We start from the raw sequence: 14462 nt of genomic DNA, 5'->3' as shown, positions 1-14462 counted from the left end.
CATATATCCCACTGCAACGATCAATGCTAATATGTATTCTAGGTCTGACAGAGCAATTTATTCCTATGAGAGCAGGGCGCACTTTGGTGGGGCTGCTTTTGTTCTATGCTCGTAAAGCCATAGCTCTCAGCTGGAAGAAAACCACCCCCCCATCGCTGACTTTGTGGAAACAACTCATTAATAATAGCTTACCATTATACAAAGAAACATATATAAATAGGGGTTGTCTCCTCAAATATGAAAAGGTTTGGTCCAAATGGCTCACGGACCCCTCTACAGCCTCAATAGCCTCCTAGAGGAATATGACTCTTTGCAATCTCTCCATTAATTATTGGGCTCTAGGTGTACATATGTAACACGGGATAACACCTTTCTCTTAAATTAAACTGGCATAGGAACCAGGTATGACCAATGTATGTATGTATGTATGTATGTGGGGTTTGTTTGTTTGTTTGTGTGTTTTTTGTGTGTGTTTTGTTTTCTATGTATATAGTTTCTTTAATTGCTGCAAGTATTCATTTTTGTTTGTTGTCTGTTTTTTTGAAAATTAATAAAAACGTATATAAAAAAAAAAAGAAACCAGACCTGAGCAGGAACTAATGCTAGAATATGCCAAAGGCAAATTAATTGATGAATATGACAGAAGGAAAGAAAATATGCACCATGATGACAAACCTCGTAAGATGTACAAAGGCACAAAGCACAACAAAGAAAGCAGAGCCTTTTTTCGCTGTAAAAGGAACAGTCACTTAAAAAAGGACTGTTCTGACAAATGGAGAAACAAACAAATACAGCAATTCGTCCGCTCCCTTCCTCGCCCAATATGGAATATACAGGAGCTTACGCCAATTGAATATATATTCTTGCATAAGGATCCACCCCTCCATTGTATTTCACAATTCTACAAAGCCATCATACAACTAACAACTAACAACTAACCCTTCCTTTCCGGATTACTTCAACAAATGGGAGTCCGATTTACAATCTAATATCGGTGATGACCAGAGAGACAAAATCCTACAGCTGGCTCATGTCTCTTCTGCTTCCTCTAAAACAGCCGAAATGAACTACAATCTGCTGACAAGGTGGCACTATACCCCGGCTAAGTTACACAGTATGTTCCCCTCCAGTTCCCCACTGTGTTGGAGGAATTATGGCAACACAGCATCTCACGCACATATCTGGTGGTCGTGCCCAGTTATCCAACCTTTTTGGACAAACATAATCCAACTTGTAAATCAAATAACGAGTTCATCTCTACCCATGGATCCATGGACTATAGTTTTGCATAACACTATGGAAACAGTTGGCTCCTAAAAAACGTTCTCTGGCACCACACCTGCTGAACGCTGCTAAAGCGCTCAACCCGGCCTTTTGGGGTCAATCTGTTGCTCCTTCCTTGGAAAATTGGATAAAGGCGGTGGAACATACCTTTCTTATGGAAGAACTTACCTTTATAGCCAGAGACAAACTTAATCTTCATACCGCAATCTGGGCCCAATGGACAGTATTGAAAAGTTCCACTGCCTACAAGAACATCATGTATGTGTCTCATGGACCCGCACAACAAACTCCCCCTCTCAAATCCAAATGATGCATGGGCATGAAGAAGTAACTCTAGCCAAAAGTAATGCTATACTAGTATGTAGCCTGCATTAAGTTGTCTTATGTGGTACATCGCCTACCAGCACTTTTCCACCTTAACCCTCTTTTCCTCTCCTTACCACCCCCTCTTTTGCCTTCACCTCACCCCTCCCTCTCTCTCAACCCCTTACTGCCTCCCCTCTCCTCTCTCCTTTACCCCCCTTAAAATTACCTACCATTTGTCCAGTTACCTTACTGTTAATATGCATCCACCTGTTACACACCCTCCCAGACCCAGGTCACTGTACACAACTGCTTGCTGTATATCACCCGTGTTATCGACCCTGTGTGTCTTTGGATAGTATAACTGTTATAATTATTATTATATTATTATTATTATTATTATACAAGATTTATATAGCGCCAACAGTTTACTCAGCGCTTTACAATGTATAAGGGGGACAACACAATTACAGTACAGTTCAATACAAAAGGTACAGGAGGGCCCTGCTCGTAGAGCTTACATTCTAAAGGGAGGGGGTGGTGGTACAAAAGGTAATAGCTGCAAAGAATGATTTGATGGGGGTGGCTCAGGGACAGTTATGTGGGTGTGGGATAGGCTTCCCTGAATAAATGAGTTTTCAAGGATCTCCTAAAGGTGGACAGGGTAGGGGCTGATCGGACATACTGGGGCAGGGAATTCCAGAGGATGGGAGAGGCTCTGGAGAAGTCCTGAAGGCGAGCATGGGAGGAGGTAACAAGGGAGCTAGAGAGCAGGAGGTCCTGGGAGGAGCGGAGGGGGCGATTTGGGCGATATCTGCAGATGAGGTTGGTGATGTAGATGGGGGCGATGTTGTGAATGGCCTTGTATGTTATGGTTAGCATTTTGAATTTTACACGGTGGGGTAGGGGAAGCCAGTGAAGGGATTGGCAGAGAGGAGCAGCAGTCACGGATCGATTAGTGAGGTGTATTAGTCTAGCAGCAGCATTCATAATAGACTGAAGGGGGGATAGCCTGCTTAAGGGTAGGCCATTAAGCAGAGAGTTGCAATAGTCGAGGCGGGAAATAATCAAGGAGTGAATAAGTTGTTTTGTAGTGTCGTTAGTCAGGAAGGGTCGAATTTTGGAGATGTTGCGGAGGTTAAGGCGGCAGGATTTAGCCAGTGATTGGATATGGGGGCTGAAGGAGAGGTCAGAGTCAAGGATTACACCCAGGATACACCTGGCATGTGTGGAGGGACCAATGGTTGTGTTGTTGATATTAATGAAAATAATGATATTATATTAATATATATTAATATATTATATATTATATAATATAATATATATATATATATATATATATTATATATATATATAATATATATAATAATATAATATATATTAATATATATTAATATATATTAATGATATTAATAATTATATGCATTGCTTTTATTGCTTTGATTGTTTGATTAATAAACAAAGATTAAACAAACAAAAAAAAGGACTGTTCTATCTGGAAAGTTGAGCAGCGAAACTTAGAGCTATCCACAAAAAAAAGAGTTAAAGCAGCCACAAAGGAAGCTGCAGACACATCATGGAGTGGCACCTAGACATCGGCACACTGAAATATTTTGTTTGGGAATTTTGTTTTCATCCGAAAAATAAAATTATTTAGTTACTTCCGAAATTCGTTTTTATTTATTTTGTTTCGTTAAAAAAGGCATTTGTCTGAAAATCCGAATTAATTAAGGTCGAATCTGTCATTGAAGGCTTATGGTGTCTGTCGAATGTTCTAAGAAGATTTGACGGAGCAGCTAAACTGTACAACACCGCAATCGTACATTTCCGGTCGAATGCTCCGCCCACAAGCTATAGTAGAATTCTAATGTTGTATGACTAGTAATAATTATATTTATTATTTATTATTACTAGTCAACCAACATTAGAATTCTTCTATAGCCTACGGGCGGAGCATTTGATCATAAATGTCCACTCGTGGTGATCGTATGTTTTAAGCTGTTTCGTCGAATCTTCATGTCTCTATAATGTAGAATCTTTTCTCTCTATGTCGAATAATCTTGGACTAATAGAGTTAGGTTAAGCACATTCAACCGTAGGTTCGATAGACACAGATCACTATTGTCACCGTCCTGTCGAATCTTCTATCTATATCGAACTGTTGTCGAAACGAAAATAAAGCATTTTTTATGTCGGATCTTTCAGATTTCGGATTCTGCACAATCATTATCGTTTGTTAAAACGAACGCGAAAATCTCTGAAATTCGGACGAAAACTAATGCACATGTCTAGTGGCACCTTTAAAGTGACACAGAGCGGCAAGCAGCGTGGTTGGCGCATAGACTGAGGAGCGACAAGCCACATGACTAGCGATGAAACCTTCTTCACAAACATTGATTACAGTGCATAAGACAACGTTTTCTTAGCAAATGGGAAAAGCATCACTTCAGAAGGTAAAGGCCAGGGCTTCCTGAACAGCATTACACCACAAGGCAAGCACAGTATCCTTGTAAAGAAAGTCCTGTATGTTCCAGAACTAGAAGGCAGTCTACCATTAGTGAAAAGTCTTGCAAACAATGGTCTCACAGTTAAGTTCCAGGGTGATGAATGCACAATTCACAATAATAAGCGATTCCTCACAAAAGCAAAACTGGATGATCACCTATACAGGCTTATCACCACAGACCAGCAAGCCTATATAGTCTCTAATGACCTACACAGCAAATGTATTCACTTATGGCACAGGCGGCTGGTGCACAGAAGTCTAGAAGCTATACAGGACATTATAAAGAGAGGCTTATTAGAAGATTTGACAATAATGCCTTGTAAAGTCCTCATGAAATGTAAGTGCTGTATTAAAGCAAAAGCCACACGTGCTCCCCTTCCACAGGCTTCTCAAAGAAAAAACATCCACCACCTGCAGCTCATACACAGTGAATTATGCAGTCCAATGAAAACTCCCACGACAGGCGGGAACAGATATGTACTGACTTTCATGGACGATTATTCCAGGTACCCAACTGCTTATCTGATGAAGCACAAGAATGAAACATCAGACAATTTGGGAGAATACATAAGCAAAGAAGTGGCCTCATACCTGAAGAGACAAGGAATAGTACACCAGATGACCACACCATACACTCCTGCACAAAATCCTACACACAAAGTCTGACAAAGTGACAATAAGCCATAGTGTTTATTTTGATGAGAGCCCATCGCCAGAAACACTGATCCCTGAAAGTTGGTAAGTAAAAATGCCAAGCAAACCAGAAGCAAAAGGTCGACCAAAGTAAACCTATGGAGGAGTCAGAACAAGAGGTGGAACTCACAGTGCCTAGATCAAGTTCCCCACCAGATCCTGCTGAGCTGCCTGAAGTCAGAAGATCCACTCGGGCTACTAAGGGGATACCACCCCACAAGCTGTCATGCACTGTCAAAACACACAGCATACTTGAACCAACATCTTGGGAAGATATAGAAAAAAAAATGCAAAAAAGTAAAGCTAATAAATGGAGAAAGGCAGCAGAAGAAGAATTAAAGTCACTTCAAGTAAATAAAACCTGAATACTCACATAGCTTCCTCCTAACCGCAAAATTATAGGAAGTAAGTGGACATTCAAAGTAAGGTCAGACGCAGAAGGGAATATCCATAAATACAAAGCCAGACTAGTTGCCAATGGTTACTCCCAGAAACTCGGTGAAGGTTACGATGAAACAATAGCTCCCATTGTAAAATACTCCATCATCAGAGTGGTTCTTAGCATTGCAGCCAAGAAGGGCATGCAAGTCAAACACCTAGATGTTAAAACTGCTTTCCTGTATGGAGACATTAACCACCTCAATACAGGGCACTTAAACCCCCTTCCTGCCCAAGCCAATTTTTCAGCTTTCAGCGCTGTCACACTTTGAAAGACAGTTGCGCGGTCATGCAACACTGTATCCAAATTACATTTTTATATTTTTCTCCCCACAAATAAAAAGCAAAAGCTTTCTTTTGGTGGTGTTTGATCACCTCTGCGGTTTTTATTTCTTGCGCTATAAACAAAAGAAAAGTGACAAGTTTGAAAAAAATACAATAAACACATCAATGCCAAGTATCACCTACTGAGGGATAATCAAGAGCAAGGTGTAGTGCAATTAACTTTTTTATGTAGTGTATATTGTCAAATGTCCCCCAGTGTCTGAGTTGCTGCAATATGCGATCGTGTCCGCTATACAGACACCAGTGGAGGACTGTTGGTTTGCGGAAACCTTCCTGTGGACGCTTGAGATTTGTTCGCTATTTAAGGGATGTTCTCTTATGCCTCACCAAGAGACTGGCCACCTCATGGTGATTGCTTCCCAGCAAATAGACCCGCATACATGGGAACAATAGTATAACCTTACAAAGCCATGGCTCGCTGAGCCTCGTGGAGTACAGTTAGTGCCAATGGTAAACCGTGGGAATATGTACACAGTCCTGATCAGAGCAATGCTCGCAATGTTTACACCCAGCACAATGTGAGGCTCATGGTATTGAATGCCTGAGCGTGCATTTCAGCGGGAAACTGCACACATTGCTCTGCACATGAACGATTGCATACGTCACTACTGGATATCTATTTTAAAGTATACATGTGTCTGATTGGTTCTTTTTGAAGGTATACAAGTGTCTGATTGGCTGATTGTGAAGCCACCACCTTTCTTTGCTATCCCTGTTCAGCCCTATATATAAACAAAACCTGCCCTAGTCCAGCAGGACTTTTATGCTCAACGTAATACCAGCCTCTGTTTCTGTGTCATTTGGCTTTATGCAAGTGGCTGTCCCGGAATTATACAAAAGAGCTGTAACTGTGCTTATTAGCGCAACGGAATTATTTGCTTTTAGGTGAAGCTCTTAATTTCCACAACAAAGGTGATATTGACATTTAATACTGTCTGTCAGAGGAGATGAATGCTGATACACTCACCAAGCCTTTATCGAAGGAACATCATAAATATATCCAGAAGAAGCTGAATGTAATTTGACAAAGCACATGCTGTTGAGAAGGGGTGTTGGAAGAACAACAGCAAACTTGCTTTCTAAACTGACTATATACTGTATGCAATATACTTATCTATGCAGCAGGTGGCACTGTAGTATTATATTGTATAGTGCATGTATTCTATGATATGACGTAATGACAGGATGTACCTTCTCTCTGTGGTCAGTGTACTTGTTTGTGTTCAGTTCCTGTATCTATGCTGTAAAGACATGCATTGCAATCCTCCATAAAAGTACATTTTCTCTGCATTCAAAAAGCTTCCAGCGCATCATTTCAATACTCTGCCAATACAGACCCCTTGCTGCGAGCCACTCTGGACACAGTGTGAACCCAGCCTAAAGGTATTTATTAGGCAGCTACAGAATTCACTCATGTTATTGATAGGAAAGTTCTAAAATAAGGCATCTCTACTTAAAATCTTCATCATGTGTAGCATACTTATTACAAACCTAATAACCATTACTACAATATTCTAAACTTATTACACATATTATAAAGCAGCAGAGATGTCTTATTTTAGAACTTTTTTTAACAACAACTAATCAGCAGGGATGAGCCCAGGTGTGTTCGGACCCTAGACTGAACTTGCCTCTAATATCCTGCCAGGAAGCCGTCGCAGCACTCAAAAGTGGAGTCACATCCGTCACATCAATTCAAAAGTGGAGCTGGATGGGACAGATGTCTGTTCTGTTTGTGTTCGCATACTCCACACAGTAGACAGGGGTGGACCTGTGATGGCTTTATGAGTGGCCAGACTTAAATGGAATGGAAAATGTCCATTTACATCAGGCTACCTCTGATCTGTCACATTTAGATCTGGAATAAATAGAAAAGGATGCAGGCCTTTTCCATTTTTTTTTTGGACCTAAATGGACACTAAGGTGTAGAAGTCCATTTTCATCCAGACTCCCGTAGTGGCTGCTTGCCTGTGCACTTCAACCCTCCACCAGGATTAGTCTCTACCTCGTATCAGACTCTTTTAGGCTAACACCAGCACTTGCAGGAGAGGTGCAGCTCTACATAGGAATCAATATGCTGGCATAGACAGTGGACGGTGGCCTGCTGGGACTATGCAGAGCTACATGCGGCATAGGATTATCTGCCTGTACCCAAAAATGAAAAAAAAAAGTCCCTCCTCTACTGTCACCTCCTGGGCTTCTCTGTTGACCTGATGGGGCCCAGAAAATGTTAATTTTACATCCCAGTAAGCAAGCGGGTGTGGAAATGTCATTTAGTCCTATTTTTTTTCTTTTTTGTTAAAAATGAGCTCTAAAGCTGTCCCCCCTTGTAGAGCTGATGGGGCCTGGGCCCGGTACAACAGGGCTGGTTGTACTGCCCTATCAGCGGCCCTGCCAGGGGATATTAGGGGTCGGCACATGACTCAGTTCGGCATACTGCACTTTTAAATGAGGTACCACTTTTGACTGGCCCTTCTATGAATTTGGAAACGATCACTGTAATGCCGCGTACACACGACCGGTTTAACCGTTGTAATAAACTCTGACTGTTTCTACGAAGGAACTCTGACGGAATTCCATTCTAGCAGTCTTGCCTACACACAGTCAACCCAAAATCCGACCAAAGTCCGACCGTCCAGAACGCGGTGACGTACAGCACTTACGACGGGACTAGAAAAAGGAAGTTCAATAGCCAGTAGCCAATAGCTTCCGTCTCGTACTTGCTTCAGAGCATGCGTCTTTTTTGGTCCGCCGGACCAGCATACAGATGATCGGTTTTACTGATAGGAATTAGGTCTGTCGGAATAATTTAGAACATGTTCCATTTCTAGATCCGTCAGATTTAAAAAAAAAAAAAAGTCAGATGAGGCCTACACACGATCGGTGAGGCCTACACACGATTTACAATGAAAAGCTTCCGTCTGACTTTTTCTGTCGGACAGTCCGCTTGTGTGCACGAGAGTTAGGAGATTTGTGGGTGGGGAAATATTTGCATGTCCCTGTAGGAATACTCTAAGGACTGGTATCCACCGCAATACCACCTACATCAGTCCCTGGGTTCTTATATGCCTTAGATGCTCAAAAAACAACATCTCTGCCCTGTTTTAGCTCCTCTGTAAGTCCATTATGTAAAAGCAATAAAAAATCCAGAGTAGAGTGGGCAGATTCAGGAACCTACCAATTCTCCGTTAGATAGAATAAAATGACAGGGGTTAACTCCGCTGCATCTGCCAAACCCTGATATATCAAAGCAGAAGTAGAATTCCGCACTTCCTATTTGCCAGGAATGGGTTTGTAATGCATCAGACCTTGTTCTCCCCATTGTGCCACTTTGGGTTGCTTCAGATCAAGAATTAGAGGCAAAGCAAGGAGAGCTCCACTTCAGATACCCAAAGCTCCACTTTCATAAGTATGATCAAATCACTTTTGATTCCTGTGAAAATTTCAATGCAGATATTCCTGTTTTGTGAAAAAATCATGCAATGTCTGACTCCAGATACTCATGGTTTATGAATTGTAAAATTCTCTGAAAACTGGACATATTGGGGTTGATTTTCTAAAGGCAAATAGACTTTGAACTTTGCAGGTGCAGCTGCTCCAGAGCTTAGTAAATGGGGTAAAGCTTCTCACTTTAAAGAATACCCAATCACATGCAAGAAAAATAAAAAAATAAAAACAGAATGTGTGCTTACACATGATGGAAGTCATCCCCTTATTTACTTATTTACTGAGCTCAACTCCAATGCACTTGCAAAGTGTACAGTCTATTTTCATTTAGTAAATCAACCCCAGTGGCATGCATATATTTAGGAAAATAAATATATTCAAATTGATTCACTCACTAAAGATACTATAAGCAGTTTTAGTGTGTTCCTTTTATTCCCTGTTATTGATTCCCTGGGATAATTTCTTACCATGTACTGGGTGGAGATTCAGAACTTGCCGCATAGGAGTTGTCACTTTTTCTGAATGTAAGTTGTTGACTGTAACCTGACAAGGAAATAAAGATACATTATGGTCTTTGACTGTATTATACAATGATATAAGAATGAAAGTACATCTGGCTCCCCATAAACCTGTTAAAACGAACCTTCCATTGTCATCTTTATTACCTATATATACAGTATCTCACAAAAGTGAGCACACCCCTCACATTTTTGTAAATATTTTATAATATCTTTTCATGTGACAACACTGAAGAAATGACACTTTGATACAATGTAAAGTAGTGAGTGTACTGCTTATATAACAGTGTAAATTTGCTGTCCGCTCAAAATAACTCAACACACAGCCATTAATTTCTAAACTGCTGCCAAAAAAACTGAGTACACCCCTAAGTGAAAATGTCCACATTGGGCCCAAAGTGTCAATATTTCCTCTTGGGCATGGAGTTCACCAGACTTCACAGGTTGCCACTGGAGTCCTCTTCCACTCCTCCATGATGACATCACGGACCTAGTGGATCGCCTCCACCTGCCTGTGATGCTCAGCACTATCCCGGGACAGCGTGGATGAAAGTTATATGACACATACCCATGCTGGATAATGTCTCTCGTTTGTGAGTGTTCTTAATCTTACTTCTTAATATTAAATATAGTTAACTCGCTGCATTTAGAGGGCGCTGTTTTTTGTCTTTTACTATGTTCCAGAGTCTCTTCTAACTTGTTTGAACTGGCAGCCTCCTAAAGACAGCATATTATTATCTTCCTCACATGGACATATTGATTTATGTGGACTTGTTTTATTGCCCAGTCCACCTCCTTGTTGCTAGTTGTATACAGCCATATCTGGAGTGCGCCATATTATCCTGTTGTTTGTACGGACCTGGTGGATGAAGTGTCAACATTTTGCGTGGCCATCATTATTTTCCAGCACTGCCTTAACCCTCTTGGGCATGGAGTTCACCAGAGCTTCACAGGTTGCCACTGGTGTCCTCTTCCACTCCTCCATGACAACATAACAGAGCTGGTGGATGTTAGAGACCTTGCGCTCCTCCACCTTCCGTTTGAGGATGACCCACAGATGCTCAGTAGGGTTTAGGTCTGGAGACATGCTTGGCCAGTCCATCAACTTTACCCTCAGCTTCTTTAGCAAGGCAGTAGTCATCTTGAAGGTATGTTTGGGGTCGTTATCAAGCTGGAGTACTGCCCTGTGGCCCAGTCTCTGGAGGGAGGTGATCATGCTCTGCTTCAGTATGTCACAGTACATGTTGCCATTCATGGTTCCCTCAATGAACTGTAGCTCCCCAGTGACAGCAGCACTCATGCAGCCCTAGACCATGACACTCCCACCACCATGCTTGACAGTAGGCAAGACACAATTGTCTTTGTACTCCCTACCTGGTTGCCACCACACATGCTTAACACCATCTGAACCAAATACGTTTATCTTGGTCTCATCAGACCACAGGACATGGTTCCAGTAATCCATGTCCTTAGTCTGCTTGTCTTCAGCTAACTGCTTGTGGGCTTTCTTGTGCATCATCTTCTTCTGGGAAGACAGCCTTGCACACCAATTTGATGCAGTGTGCAGCGTATGGTCTGAGCACTGACCCTCCACCCCCAATGCTGCCAGCACTCATATGTCTATTTCCCAAAGACAATCTCTGGATATGACACTAAGCATGTGCACTTAACTTCTTTGGTGGACCATGCAAGGCCTGTTCTGAGTGGAACCCGTCCTGTCAGTTTCAGGGTCTTGGTAATCTTCTTATAGCCTAGGCCATCTTTATGTAGAGCCAACCACAGTGTAACAAAAATAAGAAAAAACTTTATTTAAAAAATTCAGTCATAAGGTTATTCCACTAGGGGTGTAGTGACACCATACTAGTGAGACCAACCCCCTCAGTTTTGTTAAAATTACAAATAAAAATTTACAACGTTGCCACAATATGGAAAATAATGGGAATGTGGAGCTTATTAATCCTCATGGAAACTGTAAACATTCATAATAAAGATCCAAATATGAAAAATAAAAAGGTGCTGCAAACACAGTACCAAATATCCAATAATAATACCTGTGCAAAAGAATGTGCAACAATAACAGCTGTGCAAACTGGCAATGAAGTGCAAATGAAAAGATATATATTTGTGCAAAAAATAGCAAAAATAATGTGCAAATGGCAATTGTGCAACAATGACAAAACAAAGTGCAAATGACAGTCCAGGGCTTCCAACAAAAAAATGTGCAAAAGTTCTTTGTGCAAATTAAATATATAAAGTTCAATGTATATGGAACAATCTCATATAAAGTGCAAAGAAATCCAAGTATGATGCTGAATCCAAACGTGTGAAAAAATTCATCAGGTGTAAAGTGCATGTGCCACCATCCGGCTAATCTCCACCATCCCGCATGTGCCACCATCCAGTGTGGGTGACAACCTTTTTTCCCAGCCTCTCACCTCATATATCAAATAAATGAGCCTCACTGACAAATCCACACTGGCCGATCGGTCCCTGGCACATCGATTCGCCGGTCGTTTAGGTAAAGTCAAGCTCCCAGGATAATAGCGCTCAGTGACATGGAAAAGAAAGAGGAGGGCTCCATGGTGCAGAGTTTTGATAAAACTTTTAATAATAATAAATAGTAACTTACAGTTGATGCAACAAACAAACAGCATATATCACATAGGAACCTTCCGATCTCGGCCGCGACCGGAAGTGACGTCACCACGGCTCTTTTCCCTGATGCATTGCGTCACTGTCCACGTGACTTTTTCAAAGTGCATCAATGTTGTCACAATATGGCGCCAGACTTAACACACCCCCCCCCCTACACACACACACACGTGTAACCAATAAAGAAGGACTGGAATTGCTAAGATGACGTTTGGTTGTAAAATCTGCTCCTAGCACGTCCTATACTGTGAAGTATATCAAGGCATTCTGAGTATACCAATGTTTATAGCCATTTTTACATAGGATTGGACTAAGTTACCTATGTGTACTGAGAGATATATTCTCCCGTCTTCATTCCTGCATAAACATTGGCAAATCTATTCCTCAGTTTATATGCTATATGCTGACATATGAGATTTGTGTAACCGGCTTAAGATTACCTATATTAGTGCTTTTCCATCATAAGTGACTTACACATCTGTTCACTTCAATCTATCTATACAACTACTGCACAAGTCCTGTAAAGGACATGCTAGGAGCAGATTGTACAACCAAACAAAAGTCATCTTAGCAATTCCAGTCCTTCCTTATTGATTACGCATGTGTGTGTGTGTGTGTGTGGGGGGTTAAGTCTGGCGCCATATTGTGACAACGTTGTGAATTTTTATTTGTAATTTGAACTGGGTGCACTAGTTGGTCTCACTAGTATGGTGTCACTACACCCCTAGTTGAATAACCTTATGGCTGAATTTTTTCAATAAAGTTTTTTCTTATTTTTGATACACTGTTGATCCTATTAATGGCTATTCTTTTGGAGACATCTCTTTGTCATATCCTTATCATTCGTATAATGACTCCTTATAGCCTTGAAGGTATCCCATCCATTGGACGAATCTGTGATAATTAAATATTACAATTCCATGATTTTGAAAGTGGGTCCTATATTTGATTTGATTTAATTTTTTTGACCATCTTTATGTGGCGCAATGGTTCTCAACTCCTGTCCTCAAGACCCACTAACAGGCCAGGTTTGCAAGATAACTGAAATACATTACAGGTGATATCATTTGCTGCTAAGTGATTGCAGAATTCTGGTCTGCATCTCACCAAGGTAATACTTAAAATCTCACCTGTTAGTGGGTCTTGAGGACAGGAGTTGAGAACCACTGATGTAGAGCAACAATTCTTTTTTTCAGATCCTCAGAGAGTTATTTGCCACGAGGTGCCATGTTGAACTTCCAATGACCAGTATGATAGAATGAGAGCGATAACACCAAATTTAACACACCTGCTCCCCATTCACACCTGAGACCTTGTAACACTAATGAGTCACATTACACCGGGGAGGGGAAATGGCTAATTGGGCCCAATTTGGACATTTACACTTAGGGGTGTACTCACTTTTGTTGCCAGCGGTTTAGACATTAATGGCTGTGTGTTGAGTTATTTTGAGGGGACAGCAAATTTACGCTGTTATACAAGCTGTACACTCACTACTTTACATTGTAGCAAAGTGTCATTTCTAGACATGTGCAGTTCATTTTTTCCAAATTAATATTAGGACAAATTTTTCGTTATTCGTAGATTCGGATATATCCGAACACTCAAATTACAATACAAACAAGTTTTATCGAATGCTCCGGATATTTGGACTGAAATTCGAATTGAATTTTACATTGATCTCCAATCGAATGCTAACTACACATATTGCTAAAATCAAAAGTGTGCGTTATTAGAGTACCATTTCAAAATAATGCTGTGTTTGTTAAGCCAAAGGTGATTTAAAGAGTCATTGTAATCATTTGATGAAGATTATCTTTTGTTCGTTCACTTTGCTGCATTGAAAACAATATAATATTTTTGTTTTGACCGATTCGAAAATGTACCGATTTGATCGTTTTGAATTAAAAAAATTGGTAAATTCGAAGAAAATTCTAAAATTCCAAATACAAATTCCAAAAACAAATTCAAATTACGAATTGAACAAATTTACCTAAACTAAATAACTAGATTAATGGATAAAAACGAAACAAAACTAAACAAATTTTTTCATCATGCACATGTCTAGTCATTTCTTCAGTGTTTGTCACATAAAAAGATATAATAAAATATTTACAAAAATGTGAGGGGTGTACTCACTTTTTTGAGATACTGTATATATTATTGGTTGCATTGTGACAATTAGGATTGAATATAACTATGAAGGTGTATCGAGTAGTTGTTTCTATGTATACTTCTATATGCACCTAATATGTTTTTATGTGGACTTACGTGTC

At 40.5% G+C, this 14462-nt stretch overlaps 1 protein-coding gene across 1 annotated transcript in view; it reads right to left on the bottom strand.

The window, feature by feature from the left end:
• The window catches only part of LOC141133429 (complement C3-like), a 731058-nt gene that overhangs the window by 211455 nt on the left and 505141 nt on the right, over window positions 1-14462 (bottom strand). Inside the window, exon 25 of the mRNA XM_073622815.1 lies at window positions 9484-9559. Coding sequence (XP_073478916.1) covers window positions 9484-9559 — 76 coding nt within the window. The remainder of the gene's footprint in view (window positions 1-9483; window positions 9560-14462) is intronic.

The sequence above is a fragment of the Aquarana catesbeiana genome, linkage group LG03 (genome assembly GCF_042186555.1).
Source record: "Aquarana catesbeiana isolate 2022-GZ linkage group LG03, ASM4218655v1, whole genome shotgun sequence".
Lineage (NCBI taxonomy): Eukaryota > Metazoa > Chordata > Amphibia > Anura > Ranidae > Aquarana > Aquarana catesbeiana.
Note: the sequence above shows the minus strand (reverse complement) of the source record. Positions and strands in the feature narration are given on the sequence as shown.